The 17,540-nt window shown below is 38.2% G+C and overlaps 1 protein-coding gene across 4 annotated transcripts; it reads left to right on the top strand.

The window, feature by feature from the left end:
* The first annotated feature begins 6,629 nt into the window (after positions 1-6,629).
* On the top strand, positions 6,630-16,137 carry LOC115963532 (inositol 1,3,4-trisphosphate 5/6-kinase 4-like). 4 transcript variants are annotated; one of them, XM_031082569.1, is made up of 13 exons: positions 6,630-6,801; positions 7,516-7,551; positions 7,943-8,141; positions 8,647-8,673; positions 8,887-8,990; positions 10,524-10,592; positions 11,054-11,256; positions 12,318-12,471; positions 12,766-12,879; positions 13,629-13,691; positions 13,967-14,112; positions 14,505-14,563; positions 15,513-15,602. In XM_031082569.1, the coding sequence occupies exons 1-12, from the start codon at positions 6,667-6,669 to the stop codon at positions 14,521-14,523; spliced, it is 1,269 nt and encodes a 422-aa protein (XP_030938429.1). In that variant the 5' UTR covers positions 6,630-6,666; the 3' UTR covers positions 14,524-14,563; positions 15,513-15,602. The 4 variants fall into 4 exon arrangements, with proteins under 4 accessions (XP_030938429.1, XP_030938428.1, XP_030938427.1 ...); XM_031082568.1 differs by having other exon boundaries at positions 6,645-6,801; positions 8,887-8,981; positions 14,407-14,563; positions 15,513-16,137; XM_031082567.1 differs by having other exon boundaries at positions 6,645-6,801; positions 14,407-14,563; positions 15,513-16,137.
* Positions 16,138-17,540: the final 1,403 nt, after the last annotated feature.

Here is a 17,540-nt window from a genome sequence, read left to right as displayed (position 1 = left end):
GAGTCGAAGTCACGGCAGTCGCAACACTTGGTCCGAGTTGGATAGACCCCATCATGGATTTCTTGGCCTATGACCGGATTCTGGATGATGAGAGAAAGGCTAACAAAGTCCGTAGGGTGGCAGCCCAGTATTGGTTGTCCGGAGATCGGAAACTCTATCGTAGGTCATTCGGAAGGCCATATATGTCATGCTTGCACCTGGAGAAAGTAGGCCAGCTCCTGGCCGAGTTGCACGAAGGGATATGTGGCAGCCATGTAAGGGGATGATCACTGGCACATCGGGCAATGACTCAGGGATTCTGGTGGCCCCAGATGCAAAAGGACGCCACGGAATACATTTAGAAGTGTGAATAGTGTCAGAAGCACGCCTCTCAGATACACCAACCAGCCAGGCATTTGAACCCGATTAGCAGTCCTTGGCCCTTTGCGCAATGGGGGCTGGACATACTCGGGCTATTTCCTCGAGCAACAGGCAATCGAAGATTCGTGTTGGTGGCCGTTGATTACTTCACCAAATGGGCGGAGGCAGAAACTTCGGCCAATATCCGGGATGTAGATGTGAAGAAGTTCGTATGGAAGAACATAATCACCAGGTTTGGAGTCCCGGACTCCCTTATATCGGACAACGGGCTGTAGTTTGACAGTCAAAGTTTTCGCGAATTTTGCAGCAATCTCTGGATCAGGAATAGGTACTCTACCCCGGCGTATCCTCAGGGCAATGGCCAGGCTGAGGCCGTGAACAAGGTGATCGTGAACAGCTTGAAGCGAAGGTTGGAAGGAGTGAAGGGTAACTGGGCTGAAGAACTACTAAGTGTTTTGTGGGCATACTGGACAACTCCTCGAAGATCCACGGGCAGAACCCCATTCTCTCTCACTTACGGAGCTGAAGCCGTGATACCGGCCGAGATCAACTTATGCAGCGCACGGATCTCAGAATTCGATACGAAACAGAATGAAGGTCAGCTGACGGGATGCCTAGATTTACTTGAAGAACACCAAGAAGCAGCAACCATAAGGCTAGCAGAGTATCAACAAAAGCTTGCCCGGGGCTACGATCAAGGAGTAAGGGTGAGAGAATTTAGCGCCGGAGACCTGGTACTAAGAAAGGCAGTAGGAAGCATGCGAGATACAAATGCCGAGAAGCTTGACCAAACTTGGGAAGGACCATACAGGGTTACAACTATTGCAGGCGTGGGGGCGTATTATCTTGAAGACTTGAATGAAGTATCATTGCCCCGACCTTGGAATGCTTATAATCTAAAGAAGTTTTATCATTGACCGGTCATGCTTAGAAAAAAAAATATATATATATATATATATGTTGTACTGACTCATGGTAGAAATGCAACTAACTCGTTCTTGTCGGGCAGATTATCTTTGTTAACTGTGTCTGGTTGATGGATAAGTAGGAAGCTAAAGAGATTCAAGCAGTCCCAAAATATTTCCAAGGATAGAAGCCTGCTTCTCGGTTCGATTCCTATCACTGAGCAGGTGGAAACCTTACTAAAATATTTCTAAGGACAGAAGCCTGCTTCTTGGTTCGATCCCTATCACCGAGCAAGTGGAAACCTTGCTAAAATATTTCTAAGGACAGAAGCCTGCTTCTCGATTCGATTCCTATCACCGAGCACGTGGAAACCTTGCTAAAATATTTCTAAGGACAGAAGCCTACTTCTCGGTTCGATTCCTATCACCAAGCAGGTGGAAACCTTACTAAAATATGTCTAAGGACAGAAGCCTGCTTCTCGGTTGAAGTCCTATCACCGAGCAGGTGGAAACCTTACTCAGAACTTCGAAAAGCATAACCTGACTTCCTGGTTCAAACCCAACCAACTAACAAGGGAAAGCCGCGCAAACATTTGCGGGAACTTTAAAACAAACACAAGAGATAGAAAATATACATGCATCATCACAATTGAACAACAAATAACACAATTTGAAATCAAGCATGATAAATAAATTTTGTAATCACCAAAACCCGGTGATATCAAGAATCAAAGACCAAGCAAACTGTTTAAAACGGGAAATAATTGTCTGGTCGCCACAGCCCAGCGATTTGGGCAAACAAACTCGAAATCAAATAATAAAAGCAAGTGAAAGAAATATAAAGCAGGTTCGGCAATTAGGAAGAAAGCTCCACAGGCTGTGTCTTGGAGGCAATCTCGGCGGTGTGGCGCTCGGGCACGGGGGGCTGGGAATGGGCATCTTCACCTTGAGGGCCTTCAGTGGGAGGGTTGCTGGTTATTTCTACCCTGATCATCTCTATGTGGGCATCAATTTGCTCCACCAGCTCCCTCAGGCTATCTGTCTCCTCTTCTTCGTTTGGACCAGCTGGGTTTTGGGCAGCTGGGACAGAGACTGGAATGGGGATCTGATCAGGGTCCCTAAGAGAGGAGTCCTCGGGCACCCCTAAGGCCTGTAGAGCAGCCATCCAGCCCTCCTAGAAAGATAGCTGTCGAGCTTGCATAACCACCGACTCCACGCTCTTCTTGGCGTCGGCAAACCCTTCATCGTACCACTTATTCTCACATGCTTCAAGGGCCGCCCGCAGATCAGCAACCTCTTCAAATAGAGTGGAGTTTAGGTTTGTTGTTTCGGCCAACTTCATCTCTGTCTCATTCTGCTGCACCTCCAGTTCCGTCGATTTTTTCTTTGCCGAAGCCCGAGATTTCTCCTCTATAGCAGCCCTCTTCTCGGCAAATTAGGCAATTTTCATTTTCTCCTTTGCCGCTTCCACAGCCTTTTCCTTATCGACTCTCTTGTGACCAACCTCTTCGGAAAGATCCTTCACCCTTTCATTTAGTATATGGGCTAGCTGAGCAGCCTGTTAAAGACAATGTTATTAACGCACGACAATTCAAAGTTACACTAAATACAAAAAAAATATATATATATAAGGACGTGCTCAGAAGGAAAATGATAATAATGAGAGTGCAAAGGAAGAGGACTAACCGCGATGGTGTGCCGTTGGAGCCTTCTCCCCATGGACTCATCGGTCGCATCTGCAAATGTGATTACGTCCGCGGGCAGGAGGAAGCCGTGAGCTAAGCTTTGGGCAACCCGGCCCCCTTCACCCTTCTCCTAGCCCCGAACGCTTGCGTTAGCCAGAAGGGGTGTGTCGTCCAGCTCGTACGTTGGATGCCATAGAGACGCCGATCTGGAGGATGAGGCCACATTTGTTCCGACCTGGGCCGGCGGCTCCCGGATGGTGATACCCCGAGAAGGTAGAAGTGGAGATTGGACTTGGCCCTCTCCCCTGCCGGTGAAGGATTGATCGGCAAGCCTTTGCCTCCTGTGTTGCCGCCTGGGAGCAGAGGGAGGCGGGGGATGAGCGGGAGGAGTCGGGACGCGCCCCTGAGGTGGAGGCTGCTGCTGCTGAATGGCCTGGCTTGCCCCAAGGATGAAATGGCTGACAATCAAAGTCCTTCTGGTCACTATGTCTTCAGGAGCAGAATGGGTCCTAAAAGAGTCACTAGACTCCGCGGCTTCTTGTGCGGCTACTTGAACCGGATTCGCAGGTTCGGCTTGTATGGCTTCACGCTGAACGGCCTCGTGAGCGCGTTCCCGGAGATGCCTGGATGCTACTTCGGCCGATTCATCCCTTATGGATGCAAGTTCATCCGAACAGGTATACCGTGGGCCGAGGTCACAGGCTTCCCCTACAGTGATGTTGGGGGGGAGGAAGTTCGCGTGCCGAACATCTATGTAAGAGAGGGTGGGCTATCTACAAGGAAGGCTTGGCTAAAACGTTGCCAAGTGGAGTATACTGGGTCTACACCGAGAATGAGGTGGGAAGCACGAAGTTGCTCGTCCCGGTGAACGAAGATTTCAGACCTTAACACAAAATTTAGGTCTCGGACATGGACTGTTCTGACTTCTTGAGTGAACACTGAACCGTTTACAGCAAAAAAAAAAAAAAAAAAAAACGAATCAAAGTTAGAGTAAATAATGTATTTACAATTTTGGGAAACATGAGAAATTAAAGGTTAGGACGAACCAACTTCACGCCGTGACAAAGGGGGAGGGATGTCACCGGCAAACCAATTGCCGCGCACCCGGACATATTCCCCGGCGGAGTTCCTATTAGAGTCTGGCAAACAAGAAATCAGTCGTACCCTGTTATCTCTAGTCTTTAAGTAATAGTTTGATTTCTTCTTTCCACAGAGGCTGTACATGTGGTTTATGTCGTGGTGGTTTAACTGCAAGTCGAACGTTTAGTTCAGCTTGGCCACACAACTCACTACCCGGTAAAAGTTAGGGGGAAGTTGGTCGGCACTCAACCCGTAGTATCTAAGGGTGTTAAGTAAGGTGGGTCTATGAGAAACCTGACCCCGCCTTCTAAGACGGACATCAATGGGAAAAAGGCAGTGCCTGCCCCTCTATGGAGAGCTATTTCACTTTCGTGACAATAAGTCAACTCCACATCATCAGGGATGCTAAAGGCTTGCCTAAAAGCGGCTAAGGGAGCTCCAGCGTTCAAAAGTGAGCAAAACCCATTCTATGACTAGAAATTAAAAAGGGGCTCTAGGGAAGGAAATGAAAATAGAGGAAAGGGGAAGAAAACTTACTTCTGGCTCTAAGAGAGAGGAGGATTCTGGGTTTGTGGACTGGAGCGCAGGGGGATGCTCGGCAGAGAGATGTTTCGAAGTGACAGAGAGTGAAAAGTGGGAAACTGAATTAGGATGGGTTATTTATAAGAGCCAGGGAAAGCATCAGTTGGTGTGCAATGAGTGACATTAATTAGCAATGATGAAGTAGAAAAGGGGTGACCTTAGAAATGCCCAGAGCAGTCCACACGCGTGCCTCGGTTTGTGAACTGTCATGTAATAATGACTGCAGAGCCGCAAGATATGAAACGCCGCGTTTTTTGAGAAGCGCATTTATGGGCTGCTGTAACCCCCAAGCACGTCTGTTAGGCTTCTCGGGCAAAACACTGCCTCTCTGACTCCTTGATTCGTCCTCGGGGCCCGAGGACGAATCAAGAAGGGGCTATTGTACGGCACCTAAACGCCCAAGTTCATATTGGGCCTTGGACCATGAATCAATGATATGGGCCAAGGATCTAGTCTTCACATCGACAAAGGCCTCGGCCCAAACCCACGAATAGCCACCAACGTGGACTGAGTATTGTTAGGACACTCAGAAAGCGGATCGCATACGCCCTACTCACAGGATGCTCGGGAAACCATTCCCAGTAACTATGCACATGCTTGGTCACATCGCCCGAACACATCACCATTTACGTGCCCGGCAGAACCTTAGGAAACTTCGCTGCCGAACACATTAACTGAAGTGGGAACCATTTCCAAGGCCACTAGTACCTAAAAACCCACTTAAGCCCCTTGACATTGGACCCTTCTTTGCTCTAAGGGAGAAGATAATGATGATCACCCCATTAACGAAGGCTATAAATAGGAGAAATGAATGGATAGTTAGGGGATGCAATTCTGAGGGAAAGAAGAGAGTAAGAAAGAGAGAGAGAGAGAGAGAGAGAGGAGTTAACGTTGAGAAAAAGGGAGAAAAGTGTTTGCATTGGGTCCCTTTGCCTAGGACAACCCAAGGTAAGATACTCAGACCCACCAAATAAATAGATCGTGAGCCCAAATAGTGGTTTGGCCCATCAAGTCCGTCCTTAGAGCTTACAATTGTAATAACATTAATCAGAATATTTAGTACTAAATATTCCCAATAATTACTCATAATATATATATATTTTTTAAAAAACTAGCAAATAATCACAATATACTAACAAATAAACTAATCACAATATACTAACAAATAAATTAATCACAATATTTACACTAAAAAATAAAACAAAAATTTTCCTAATATGTTCTAATTTTTTCTTTAAAAAAAAAATAGCAAATAACCACAATATTAACTAACAAAAAATATTCCCAATATTGTAAAAACATTACCTGTGAGATAGTGTTGTGTTAAGATTATTGTGTGAGAGCTGAGGAAAGTTGTGAGTGAGAGTGAAGAGGGGTGTGAGTTGCAGAGAGGGTATGAGAGCTGAGCTGAAGAGACTGAGTGAGACGGAAAAGGGGCAAAAAAGGTCCCAATTGGGACCCACATGCGACACGTGGAGGGGTGGTGGCCATTAATAGAAAATTGACTCCAGTAGAGTCGATTTCCTTTAGTAGAAATCGAGTCTAATTTACTCGGTTTACATCCACGTGCTGCAATGTTGTGGTTGAACCACACAGGAAATCGAGTCCACTGGACTCGATTTCTATAAGCACAACTCGAGTCCACTGGACTCGATTTTCATAAGCGGAACTCGAGTCCAGTAGACTCGATTTTCATACCCGTACACGTGGATAGTCCACGTCAGCTACTGGCGCAACAAGTTGACCCTAACATGCTCGAATTGTTAGATAGCAAAATTGTTTTAAAGGTCTGCTAACTAACAAAATAGTTTGATTTTTATGGTTATTTTTGAAAAAAAATGCCTTGGCGAACTAATAAAATAATTTGGCTTTTATAGTTATTTAAAAAAAAAAAAATCCAATGTGCAAAGGTTTCAACTTTAAACTTAAAAAAAAGCTTCCAGAAAAGAGAAACCTGCGGTTGATTCTCTCTTTAGCATTACCTTTTCCTTTTTGTTTGATCGTTTCTCTTTCTCTGCAACAAAACCAATACACAAGCACATACACAGAGATAGATGGGCGTTGTAGGAGGAGTGATATTGGACAAGTCAGTAGTGTTAGCATCTAACTCTTCTCAACATGAAAACCCATCCTTGCAACCCGGTGCTGACTCTCTCCTCCGCATGCTCCGCCATTCCAAAATCCCTACGGTGTTTCTCTCTTTCTCTCTCTCTTCTTCAACTTCATTGTTCTTTGCCCAATATATTATTACAACCCCGTTCTGGGTTTTCTTTGATTTGAGGTGTACAGACTTTTTTTATGGTCAATTACTCAATCTTTATGTATTTATAACTACAAATTGTGTTCTGGGTATCTTTTATTTTTTCAATCAAATGGTTCTGATTATCCTCATGAATTAATTATAAGTGTTTTATTGCTTGCATGCTTACAATAACAACCACCACCACCACCCAGACTTAGTTCCAAAATTTGGGGTTGGCCATGGATCCTTTGTAGTTGATCCATTCATAATAAAATGTCTAAATTTTCTGCTGGCTTTCAATCTCTCTCATTTTCTTGAATATTATACTCTTTTGATAAATTTGTCTAAATTCTATTGATGAGTTTTTTTTTTTTTTTTCCTTTGATTTCGTATTAATAAAAATTTAGTATAAACATTATTTTATTCTTAAAAGAAAAATAGTAGATCAATAAAGGGGAAAGTCTAAATCTTTTCATGTGTTTTTCCTGCCATTAATGCAACTTAAACTGTGTTCTTTTCCTCATAAGAGTTTGTTTTGAATCCTTGACTTAGAGGGGATAACATAGAAAATTTACTCTCTAAGAAATGGATGTCTTATATGCCATGCATTTCTAAAAGTATTAAGTCCTATTGACCAGCATGCTTTGCCTTATTTTTGCAGGGGATTTCCTATGACGTGGGGCTCTCAGATGATAAGGTAGTTTTTCTTGTGCTACTCATATAACATCGAACTTTTTTTTTGATAGATATAAATATATAAATATAATTTAAATTTATTGTCATTCTCATTTATTTGAGATCCATAACACACTCAAAAGTGAGTTTCTAATCTTATCATTGTTCAAGATTTAAATAAAAAAAAATTTATTTTGAATCACATGTTGAACTCTGTTCCTGATTTTATAAGTCTCGTTATTTATTTGGTTACAAATTTTATACCATTTTGTTAGCCGTAGGTATTAAGCTGCTAATTACTTGGGATGTCCTTGTACTGGTTCAAGACACTACTGAAATTCGGAGTGGTCTTTACAGCTTTTCTTTAATCCTCATGGAAAAGCTGTTAACATATTTGTCTTTTCTTGTTATAGGTGAGTCTTCTGAAAAGGCTGGCAACCCTTTACTCGTTTGATTGTTTTATCTTGAATGCATCTTCTATAGATGATGCTAAAAATGAGATTATGCTAGCTTGGGGGGACACTGGAGGCAGTATTTTGCACGTAGTTTCTGACAAGAAGAAGGAATTCTTTCCGAAACTAAGCAATTGCAGTTGGCTGATCATTGTTCTTAGTGAGTACCACAAAACCTATGTTTCCCCAATGATGAAAGCCTCATAGTTTTGTTTGACTTGGGATATATAAGAGTATAAGACTGGGTTTTCTGGAAAGTATTATCTTTTTATACTACTTTAGGTGTCTCAAACTGAACATTGAGCTGAGCTCTCTTTGGAATGTGTCTAGAGCTTTGTCTAACATAAAAGAATCTATACAACCATCTAGTTAATTCTGATTACCTTGGTGTGAGATCTTTGGGATCTTATTTAGAACAAAAATATGCTATTTAGGAGAAGTTTTTGGTTTTATGATGGATGCATAAATTGTGTTAGGGACTGCAGTGGCCTTGATAGCTCCGAATGACAATGGTACAGTGGTGTCCTATTCTGGAAATCAGTTGTCTTGATGGGATGACAGTGGCCTATAAATTTTTTAACTTCTTTGGACCTTGTAATTTGGTTTTCTTGTGTCTACTATAAAGAAAACTGCAAACATCTAATTGGCTTGACGTTCTGTTGCAGGATCTCTTGGGCAAGAATCAGCAGATGGTGTGCACTTCCCTCTTCTTTTATGTGTTCATACTGCATAGGGTGCTATTTTTAGGCATAATTATATTTTGAGCCTAGACATTTTCTGTCTTTCATATTCATCTTGCTATTTATATGTGCTTTTTACTTGGCCAGAATTTGATATGCTCTCTTGACTTCATAACCAATTAAAGTTAAACTAGTTGCTTAGTCTATTTGGTCATTTGCTTACAGTTATTGAAGGCGGCAGTTCATGTGAGAACTCAAGCATGATTTTTATCAACAAGCTAGAAGAGTTGCCTTCAACTGTATGCCACATAAATAGAAAGGTTTCAAAAGTAACTTTTGTCCCTATATCACAGTTCCAATTGTGGAAGATCTAATTTGTGTATTTATTAATTTTTAGTTTTAATGTTTAAAAATAATTGGAGAAACAGGTAAGTCTAGATTTTTTAAGAGTAGGTTTTTATATCATTGTTCTTGAAGTGTGTAGGTTTTTGTTATTATAAATGTCTTGGGGCTACCTTAGCTTTATATTATTGTCCAAAGATACTTCTTGTATGGAGAGATGGGTGATAAGTCTAAGTTTTATTTAGTAGTTTGGGTAAAAAAATGTTCTTCAATAAAGGAGGGAGGTTTGGGGATCCGTAAATTGAGTACTTTTAATAAAGCCTTATTGGACCATGGAGGTGGTCAGTGGTGAGCTTGTGGGAGAGTTTTAGAGCAGGGCAGAACTCCTTTTCAATCATCTGAATTTTCTTGGGGGGTGGTTCTCATGTTCATTTTGGTATGACCTATGGTGTGGAGATTTTCCTTTTAAAAAGACCTCCTTCCAGATTTGTTTGTTGAGATTGGCAGTGGATAAGAAGCTTCAATGGCTTCTTATTGGTCAATGAAGATGACAGAAGTATTCGGTGTTGGAATCCTCAGTTTTCTAAGTAGTTGTTCTAGGACTGGGAACTAGAGTCTATGGACGTTTAATTTTTGTATTCTATTTTTTGTCTAGTCAAGAATACGAACAGTTAGTACGGAGGTTGATTTAATATGGAACTTTTAAAATTCATTTGAATTATGATACTCTGAGAGGGCCTATCTAAGCGCGATTCCTGTGGAGAAGCATATGGGTGCTAAGGTGCCTCAGGGAAAGTTGCTTACCTTGGGTAAAATTTAGATTTTGGACAATCTTCAGAATGAAGTATTATGCTTGTTAATTGGTGTTGTATGTGCAAGAATAGTGGGGAGTCAATTGAACATCTTTTACTCTATTATTCTTGGCATGAGATATTTGATCTTTTGTGTTTGCATTATTTGGAGTAATTTGTGTTTTGCTAAAAACTGTGCAACAGATTTTGAAATGCTGGCAAGGAAGATGCATCACTGTAACGGACCTAAGATACAAAAGAAATTCTACTTATTAAAAAAAAGATACAAAAGAAATTCTGCCATGTGTTTGGTGGCCACACTGGAAAAAAAAGAATAAAAACTTATGATGGTGTCAGGCACCCTAATCATGTTATTGAACAATTTTTTTTAAACCCTTGTATGATTGGATGACTAACCTAGGTAGCATCATTTCATCCTCTTTTCTAGACCTTATAGATCTTTTGAATCTTAGATCCTAATTATTTTAGGAGCATTTCATTGCACACATTGTATTCGAACATTCTCCTCTCTTGAATAGAATTGTTTTACTTATAAAAAAAATAACTTCAGAATTTGATTGCTACAAGTCGCATTACTATGCAGCTTATGAATGTACCTTATCATTCACGTATGACTACCCTTTTTTTTTTAATAAGTACACCTTTGGGTACCTTCTTTTGTTGCAAATATTCATGAATCTTTTTTTATATGTTTTGCATTGCAAGCAGGCAACTGGTAACAGTGTCGTGACTGTTGGATATGTTATGAAACCTTCACGTGAAGAAGATTTTGCTAAGGTGAGCCCTATATGAATAAATGTAAGTATTTTTAGTGGGGAAAAAAGACAAGTAAAACTTTGTGAGTTTTTTTCCCCTTCATATGATACCATATACATACATGAAGTTAACACAAAATTGCAAATGTCCCTCAAGGTGTCATGTTAAGGTAATATTGTAAACAAACAGAATTTGGTATGTGGAATTGTATGCTTCAAAGTGGTTTTGACTCCATTCCATTGCTTTTTTTTTTCCCTTGAAAGAAAAGTATTGGATTCAGTAGTTATAAGAAATATGATGGATCAGAATGTTTTATCATCTGATCACATGGCTTTTGAAGGGATCTTGTTCGATTTGATTTAATGAATGTTTCTGGCACTTTTGGTGGTCGTGTATGCAGTTATGCTCGTTATAAATTTTAGTTTTCTTGTTGTACTATTTGGATTCATGCAATTAGTTATAAGTTGTCCTCGTTTTTGCAGAGGGGTGCATTTCCTTTGTATCCTACTCAAAATGGGTTGATATTCATGCCCCTCACCTTTGAGCTTCCTTTATCACCTCAATTACAAGAGGTTGACATAGTTCTCCATAAAGCAACTGATGGAATTAAATCCATTGAATTGAAGAGCCGTACAAACTTCTCTAACAGAATAGTTTACACCAGTGGCATGCAGGACTTACAAAGGTGACTTTTTAGGTCCATAAAACCTTATATTTCACGATCTGGTATAAACTGGGTAATCAGGGAAAAAATGAACATGCCAATGCCAGTTTTTATATTTAGCCTCACATGAAGCTCTATTATTTATTTTTTTGGTGGAATTTTTTGAGATTATGCCAACATGAATCTTGTCAAGCTTTGGTCTTGGCCAAAGTCAAATGCTCGCCTTGTTAATGAACCGAATAAAAATACATTGATAATTTGTAAGTCCATATATTCATCAGACTCATCGAAATGCATCCAAAATGCATGGATACCTCACTTATTTTTCGCTGTAATTTGTTATAATAAAAATTCTCATACTATAAATTGAATCAATATAGTTAATTTTTGTGTTAAAAACTAAAAATTCCTTCACATAGATATGCATGTAAATTTACAGTATACGTATGTAAGCAGGTATTGACAAGTGATAATCTTGTAATGATTTGTAGATCCATAGGTTAATTTTGAGTTTTTATTTTTATTTTTTATGCTGCAGTGTATATGTAGCCAATTATACATGAGCTCATGTGGTAAGCGATTGGGTGGGGTTGGAGTAAGTCATATTTTTAAATCTTTCTAAGCGAAAAACAAAACAAACACCAAAAAGAAAAGGCAAAAAAAGGTTTAGCATTGCTTTAGTCTTCTGATTCTAGAATGCTTGAAATGGAGTTGACAACTTGTCCAATGTCAATGTCATAGCTTAATTACTTGAAGTTTAGCCAAAAAGAAATCATATTAATTGTCTCATGAGCCTGTAAGAAGAGGGTTCTGAGGTGAAGATGGGATCTTTGGAGAGTTCACGTGTTTATTTTGGTATCAAATGGAAGGGGCATTTTATTAGAAATTCTGATAATTGAGGAAATCTTTGATATTTGATAAAAATAAAATTGAGGAAATTTTTATTCTGATTTTAGCTGATAACATAATCAGTAGTTTGTTTTTACTTGTCTCTTTGTATTCATTTATTCTATCCGGAAGTCATAACAAAAATAATGAACAGTCCTTAAGTTTTCTTTAATAAAAGACTTGTTCTTGCGCAGATATTTGGAGGATCACCCAGATTGTTGTGTGATTGATTCATTTAACAACATCTACCCTGTGTTAGATCGGCTGGAAATTCAAGAAATTCTACTTTGCTTGGAGGATCTCAAAACTGAAGGCCGCTCTACAATCAGGGGCCCCCGTTTCTTGAAGGTCTTATGTCTTGATGTTTTTTTGTTATGGTATTGCTGTATCAAGTTTTTTTTTTTCCTTTCAATTCAACCATGGTATTCTTTTGAGTGAATGACTAATTGGGATTTATCAGTGTTTGTTGCTATGCACAAAGATAAATCTCAATTATTCAATCCTTGGGTCATTTGAATGTTTGAAGTGATTCTGATCATGTTTAATGACACTCAACTTAAGGTTTAAGTTGGAATAGTGATCCATTTTTAAATTGATCAAATTTCTCCCCAAATTTAGTAAGTCTGGATCTTCTATGTGCAGGTTGATAGTTTCAAAGAACCTGATTTGCTGCAAAGGCTGTCTGAAGCTAAATTATCTCTTCCAAGTATAGTGAAGCCTCAAGTTGCATGTGGTGTAGCTAATGCTCACAATATGGTACTGACTTTGTCTAGTTTCATTCTGGATTTATGTATTATTAATTAAAATTTCAAATTCTCTCCCTTTGTCACTTATATGAAGAGGAAGAAGGAGAAGCCACCATTTATCTAGGCCAATTACCATGGACTTTCATATTTCTAGAAGATACAAATGACTGAAATTGTAGACATATTAAGGACAGATGAGATAAAGCTAAAGAAAAGTAGTATGGACTGGATAGAGACAAGTCCATACCATTCTGTATGGTATTACAAAGCATCATGTATGCTTCAGTAAAGCAGTATAGTATTACCCGGCAACTGGTTATGGTGGGTGCGGTTAGTTGCCCGTAGGTTTTACTAGCTAGAGACGATTCCAAAGGGCTCTTCTTTAGAAAGGTTCCTTGCATTATCAAAAAGGAAAGACAGAAGTAAAGCAGTATAGTATTACAAAACTTCATGTATTAGCTGCACATCTTCTAGTAATTTTCTGAATTTTGAACAAATTGGCATTTCTTAAAAAATATATTTGGCTAGGGCACAAATATGGGCATTGATGTTTAATGCAGATATAGCGTCACCATTTATTTTTTATTCTTTTTTGGGTTTCATCTTTACCATGAAAGTATACGGTGGCAATATGAAAACAATTTTTTAGAAATTTTCCTTGGTCTATTATGTTAAGCTATAATCATCTGAATTCCTTTTTTTTTTCTTTTTCTTTTTTTCATTTATTTGAATTAAATAGCTTATGTTTTATATAAACAGGCAATCATATTCAGAAATGAAGATTTTAAGGACTTGAGTGTTCCTCTTCCAGCTGTTGTGCAGGTGAGCAAGAAACAACTTTCATTATGAAGACTTTGGAGAACTTCTGTTATCCTTATTGTGGAATTAGTACTCTCGAATTTCTCTCTTTAAAATATTTCAATATGGAAAGTTGGAAACTGGATTAACTCCAACTATATGTGACATAGTTATGGAAGTGAGTGTCTGTCAAGTACTTGCATGTGTGGGTTAATATCTTATATGGCAGGGTTATGTTGATTCTCGGGTATAATGGATTACTCCTTGGGAATGAGACTTTGAAGTTATTGGAACTGCAGGAATATGTGGATCATTCATCTACTTTGTACAAATTTTATGTCTTGGGTGAAAAAGTTTTCTATGCAGTTAAAAAGTCTACACCAAATGCTGATATCTTGATGAAATTATCTGAAAGTAATGGACTCAAACCTCTAGTCTTTGACAGGTATGTGTTTATTGCTTCTGTTTTGCTTCTTCCTTTTTGATAATGGTTTTTTGGACCAATTGGCATTTCCTGTAGATAATGGATGAGGGTGGGGTGGTGGTTTTACTCACATGTGGGTGTGTAAGGGTTTTTTCTTTTAAGATTAATTATTTATAGGTAAGTTTCAAACGCACCCTGTGGGTGTATGAGTTTTATCTACCTTTAAAAACCCCTCTTCTTTTGGTTTTTTCTTTGATGATATATGTTCCAGAGCATATATTTGATAACCCATAATTTGATCATTTCGCTCTGCAGCTTAAAATCTCTTCCCACTGCCAAAGAAGACCAGCATTATGGTGATGGTAATTGTTCCAAGGCCACTAATAGTTGTGTTGATCTTGATCTGGTTACAGACGCAGCAAATTGGCTTAGGGGAGTGCTTGATCTTACCATCTTTGGCTTTGATGTTGTTGTAAGTAGCCAAGTCGAGTTTTCTTGAACACACATTCTACCGTAGTTTGCACTCATTTCTCCTTATGATGATGTATTTTCCATGAATATGTTATAATTGATTTTCTTTATTGCTGAACCATGTAGATTAACACAAAATATAAAACTAAATGTTTCCATAATTAGTAATGATGACCAATCCTGCACAATATAATCCAAAACTGGAATCCCTAGATTTTCTTATATTTCTCAAAAACCTCCTAGTTGAAAGCAGGTCATCTCAGACACTATATTCCATCTTGACTGACTTGCCTTTGAGTTTTCTTGTATCCATTCTAGTATATTGGTTAATTTAGCAGGAGATATCACTTAAAAGTTGTCTATAATCAATTTATATACATTGAGTGAAACTGAAATTGCCTTAACTTATGTTTGAACAATCCATGAAATCTTGAAAAGCTGGATCAATAAATATATATTTTTAAAAAAGAAAAAACAAGGAAAAAGAAAAAGTAGTGGATAAGAAGGTGGCTTACAATCTATGGAGAAGCTTTACATGTGATTGTTGTGAATACCTTGGCCTTCCAAATAGGTGGGTTTGGCTTCCTAGACTTAGCTCTCTGATGGCCGATGGGTCTCTTTCCTTCATATTTTTTGCACCAACCAAATTACTAATTAAAAAATTAAAAATTAAAAAAAAAATAAAAACCAACCTGCATCGACCAGATCTAGTTGGAACAAACAAAAGGGAATTATGTATTATTTTAGATGTACGTTTAATAGGTTAACTATTCACTTGAGATTTCACTTAATAATGAAGTATGATATGTTAACCAGTATTCCATTCTTAAGATTTATTCCAAGCATGTGATTGATATATATATATATATATATATATATCTTGCTACTTAAGGCAAACTTGTCCGTTGCTTAGCATAAAAGTAATCTTCTTTGTTGTGTGGAAATTTCAGATTCAGGAAGGCACTTGTGATCATGTCATTGTGGATGTAAATTATCTCCCATCTTTTAAGGAAGTTCCTGATGATATTGCAATACCTGCCTTTTGGGAGGCTATTAAGAAGAAATTTGAATTGAAAAGGTCAAAATAAGCAACAAAAGCTCCTCTTTGACAAGACGATCAGTGAAGACGGGGTTGATCATCACATCTGTGTTAAAGAGACCAACCATGATCTGTTCATTTTGGAAGTGAGATATAAGATGTATATTCCTGTGATTATATGTCATAGCACCTTGGGAAGAAATCTGAGCAAGAAAAATATCATGTAATCTTTCTCTTAGCACAAGTCCTTTTACTGCACCTTATGTCTAGAATCTTGTGTTATTATCAACAGTCCACGCTTCGCAATTTGAACTTGCCATGCATGATCTTTCTTTCTTTTTTTTCCCTGTAATATTCCTTTTGGATATGAAGTGCCTTTTTTTTGTTTGTTTGGGGGAGGGAACCTATATTTAGCTTCCTTCACTTTACCCACCTTATGTGATGTTCATAACTATGATTTTATTAATGGAACATCTTGTGTAAAGATTGGACATTTTTTATGTAGTTGATCATGATTTTTAACGTTTGTTCCTATATGTCTTATCACTTAAGTAAATTTGGAAAGGATTGACAATAGATAGATGTCAAAGTTTTGGAAATGCATTGCATATTATATACTTATTTACAATTGCCTACTGCTATGCCAACATGTGCCCGAGCACACCTCTTTGGAGAGCCATTGGTTGTATGATTTTTGTAGCACGAGGTAACACATACCTTAGTTTTCTACTCCTTGTTGATTCATTGAATGGGAGCAAATTATTGGATTGGTTAGGTCATCAATCATCATCACTTTTATTTTTTTGGTTTTTGTTTTCAAGGTACAAACTACAAAGTGAAAAAGCAAGCTAAAAACCAAACTAGGTAACACCTGCGATCATCCATGTTTGAAGTGCTTGTCTGCCTGTCGGGCCCCTGCTTGTATGAGCTCCTGCAGTAGAATGGTTTATATAATTATAATGGTGTCTGTATTTTACCAACCTTGTTATGAATTGTTAACCTCTCTTGAGGTTTACCCTCACTTTTGCAATAAATAACATCAGAGAGACTTATGGCTCTCATTGGATCTCCAATAAGATGTGATTTAGACTGACAACTTTTCTCCAATAAGCTTTTATTCATATTGTTTTTTTTCAATTGAAAAACTTAATCTATGAAGAAAATATATTTTTGTCTCCCAAGTTAAAGGATGGCCTTCAACTAGTGTATTAGATAACATCCTTTCCCATTTTTCTTAACAATTACATAATCATTATCTTAATAATTCATATGGGTGAACGAAAGAGAGCTGGTTCCCCAAAAAAATAAAAATGTCAGTGTGAAGTCCATGAATTCATAGACATTAGACGAACAAGTAAGCCCATGAATTCAATGAATTTTTTTTTTTTCAAAAAGTAGGCATTTGCTAAAAAAAAGTGTCCTCGAAAATTGTTTCTAATAAAAAAGAAAAGATATTGTGCTTCGTTTTCTCAAACTAGGATTGATAATGCAGGCATTGGGCTTAAGAAAAATCCATCACCTTCCCTCATAGAATTGCCATGACCAAACCCACATCATATAAATCCTTAATAGAGGGAGAAAAAAACCAAACCGAAAGTGATGAGAGAGAGAGAAAGGCAAATCCATCACAAGGTGGGTTTGGAGGGTAAAATGTGAGCTTCAATTTTAAATTATTGGTTCATAAGATATAAAATTATTATTTGTAGTTTATTAATTCATAATATAAATAATTCATTTGTAGTAAAAATTCATAGATTTGTGAAGAATATAACGTTTTAGTCATGATTTTATTATATGTAGAAAAATAATAAGTTAATCAAGTAACTCATAAACAATCTTGAGCTTGCTTGATAAGTAAACGAACCAAGATTGAACATGTAATCTTATTTGGTGATGATTTCAAGATAAAATTAAATGAATATGCTTGAACTTTTAATAC

This window comes from Quercus lobata, chromosome 10 (assembly GCF_001633185.2).
Source record: "Quercus lobata isolate SW786 chromosome 10, ValleyOak3.0 Primary Assembly, whole genome shotgun sequence".
In the NCBI taxonomy this organism is placed as follows: domain Eukaryota; kingdom Viridiplantae; phylum Streptophyta; class Magnoliopsida; order Fagales; family Fagaceae; genus Quercus; species Quercus lobata.
The sequence above is the reverse complement of the archived record's forward strand: the minus strand, read 5'-3'. Positions and strand labels throughout refer to the sequence as shown.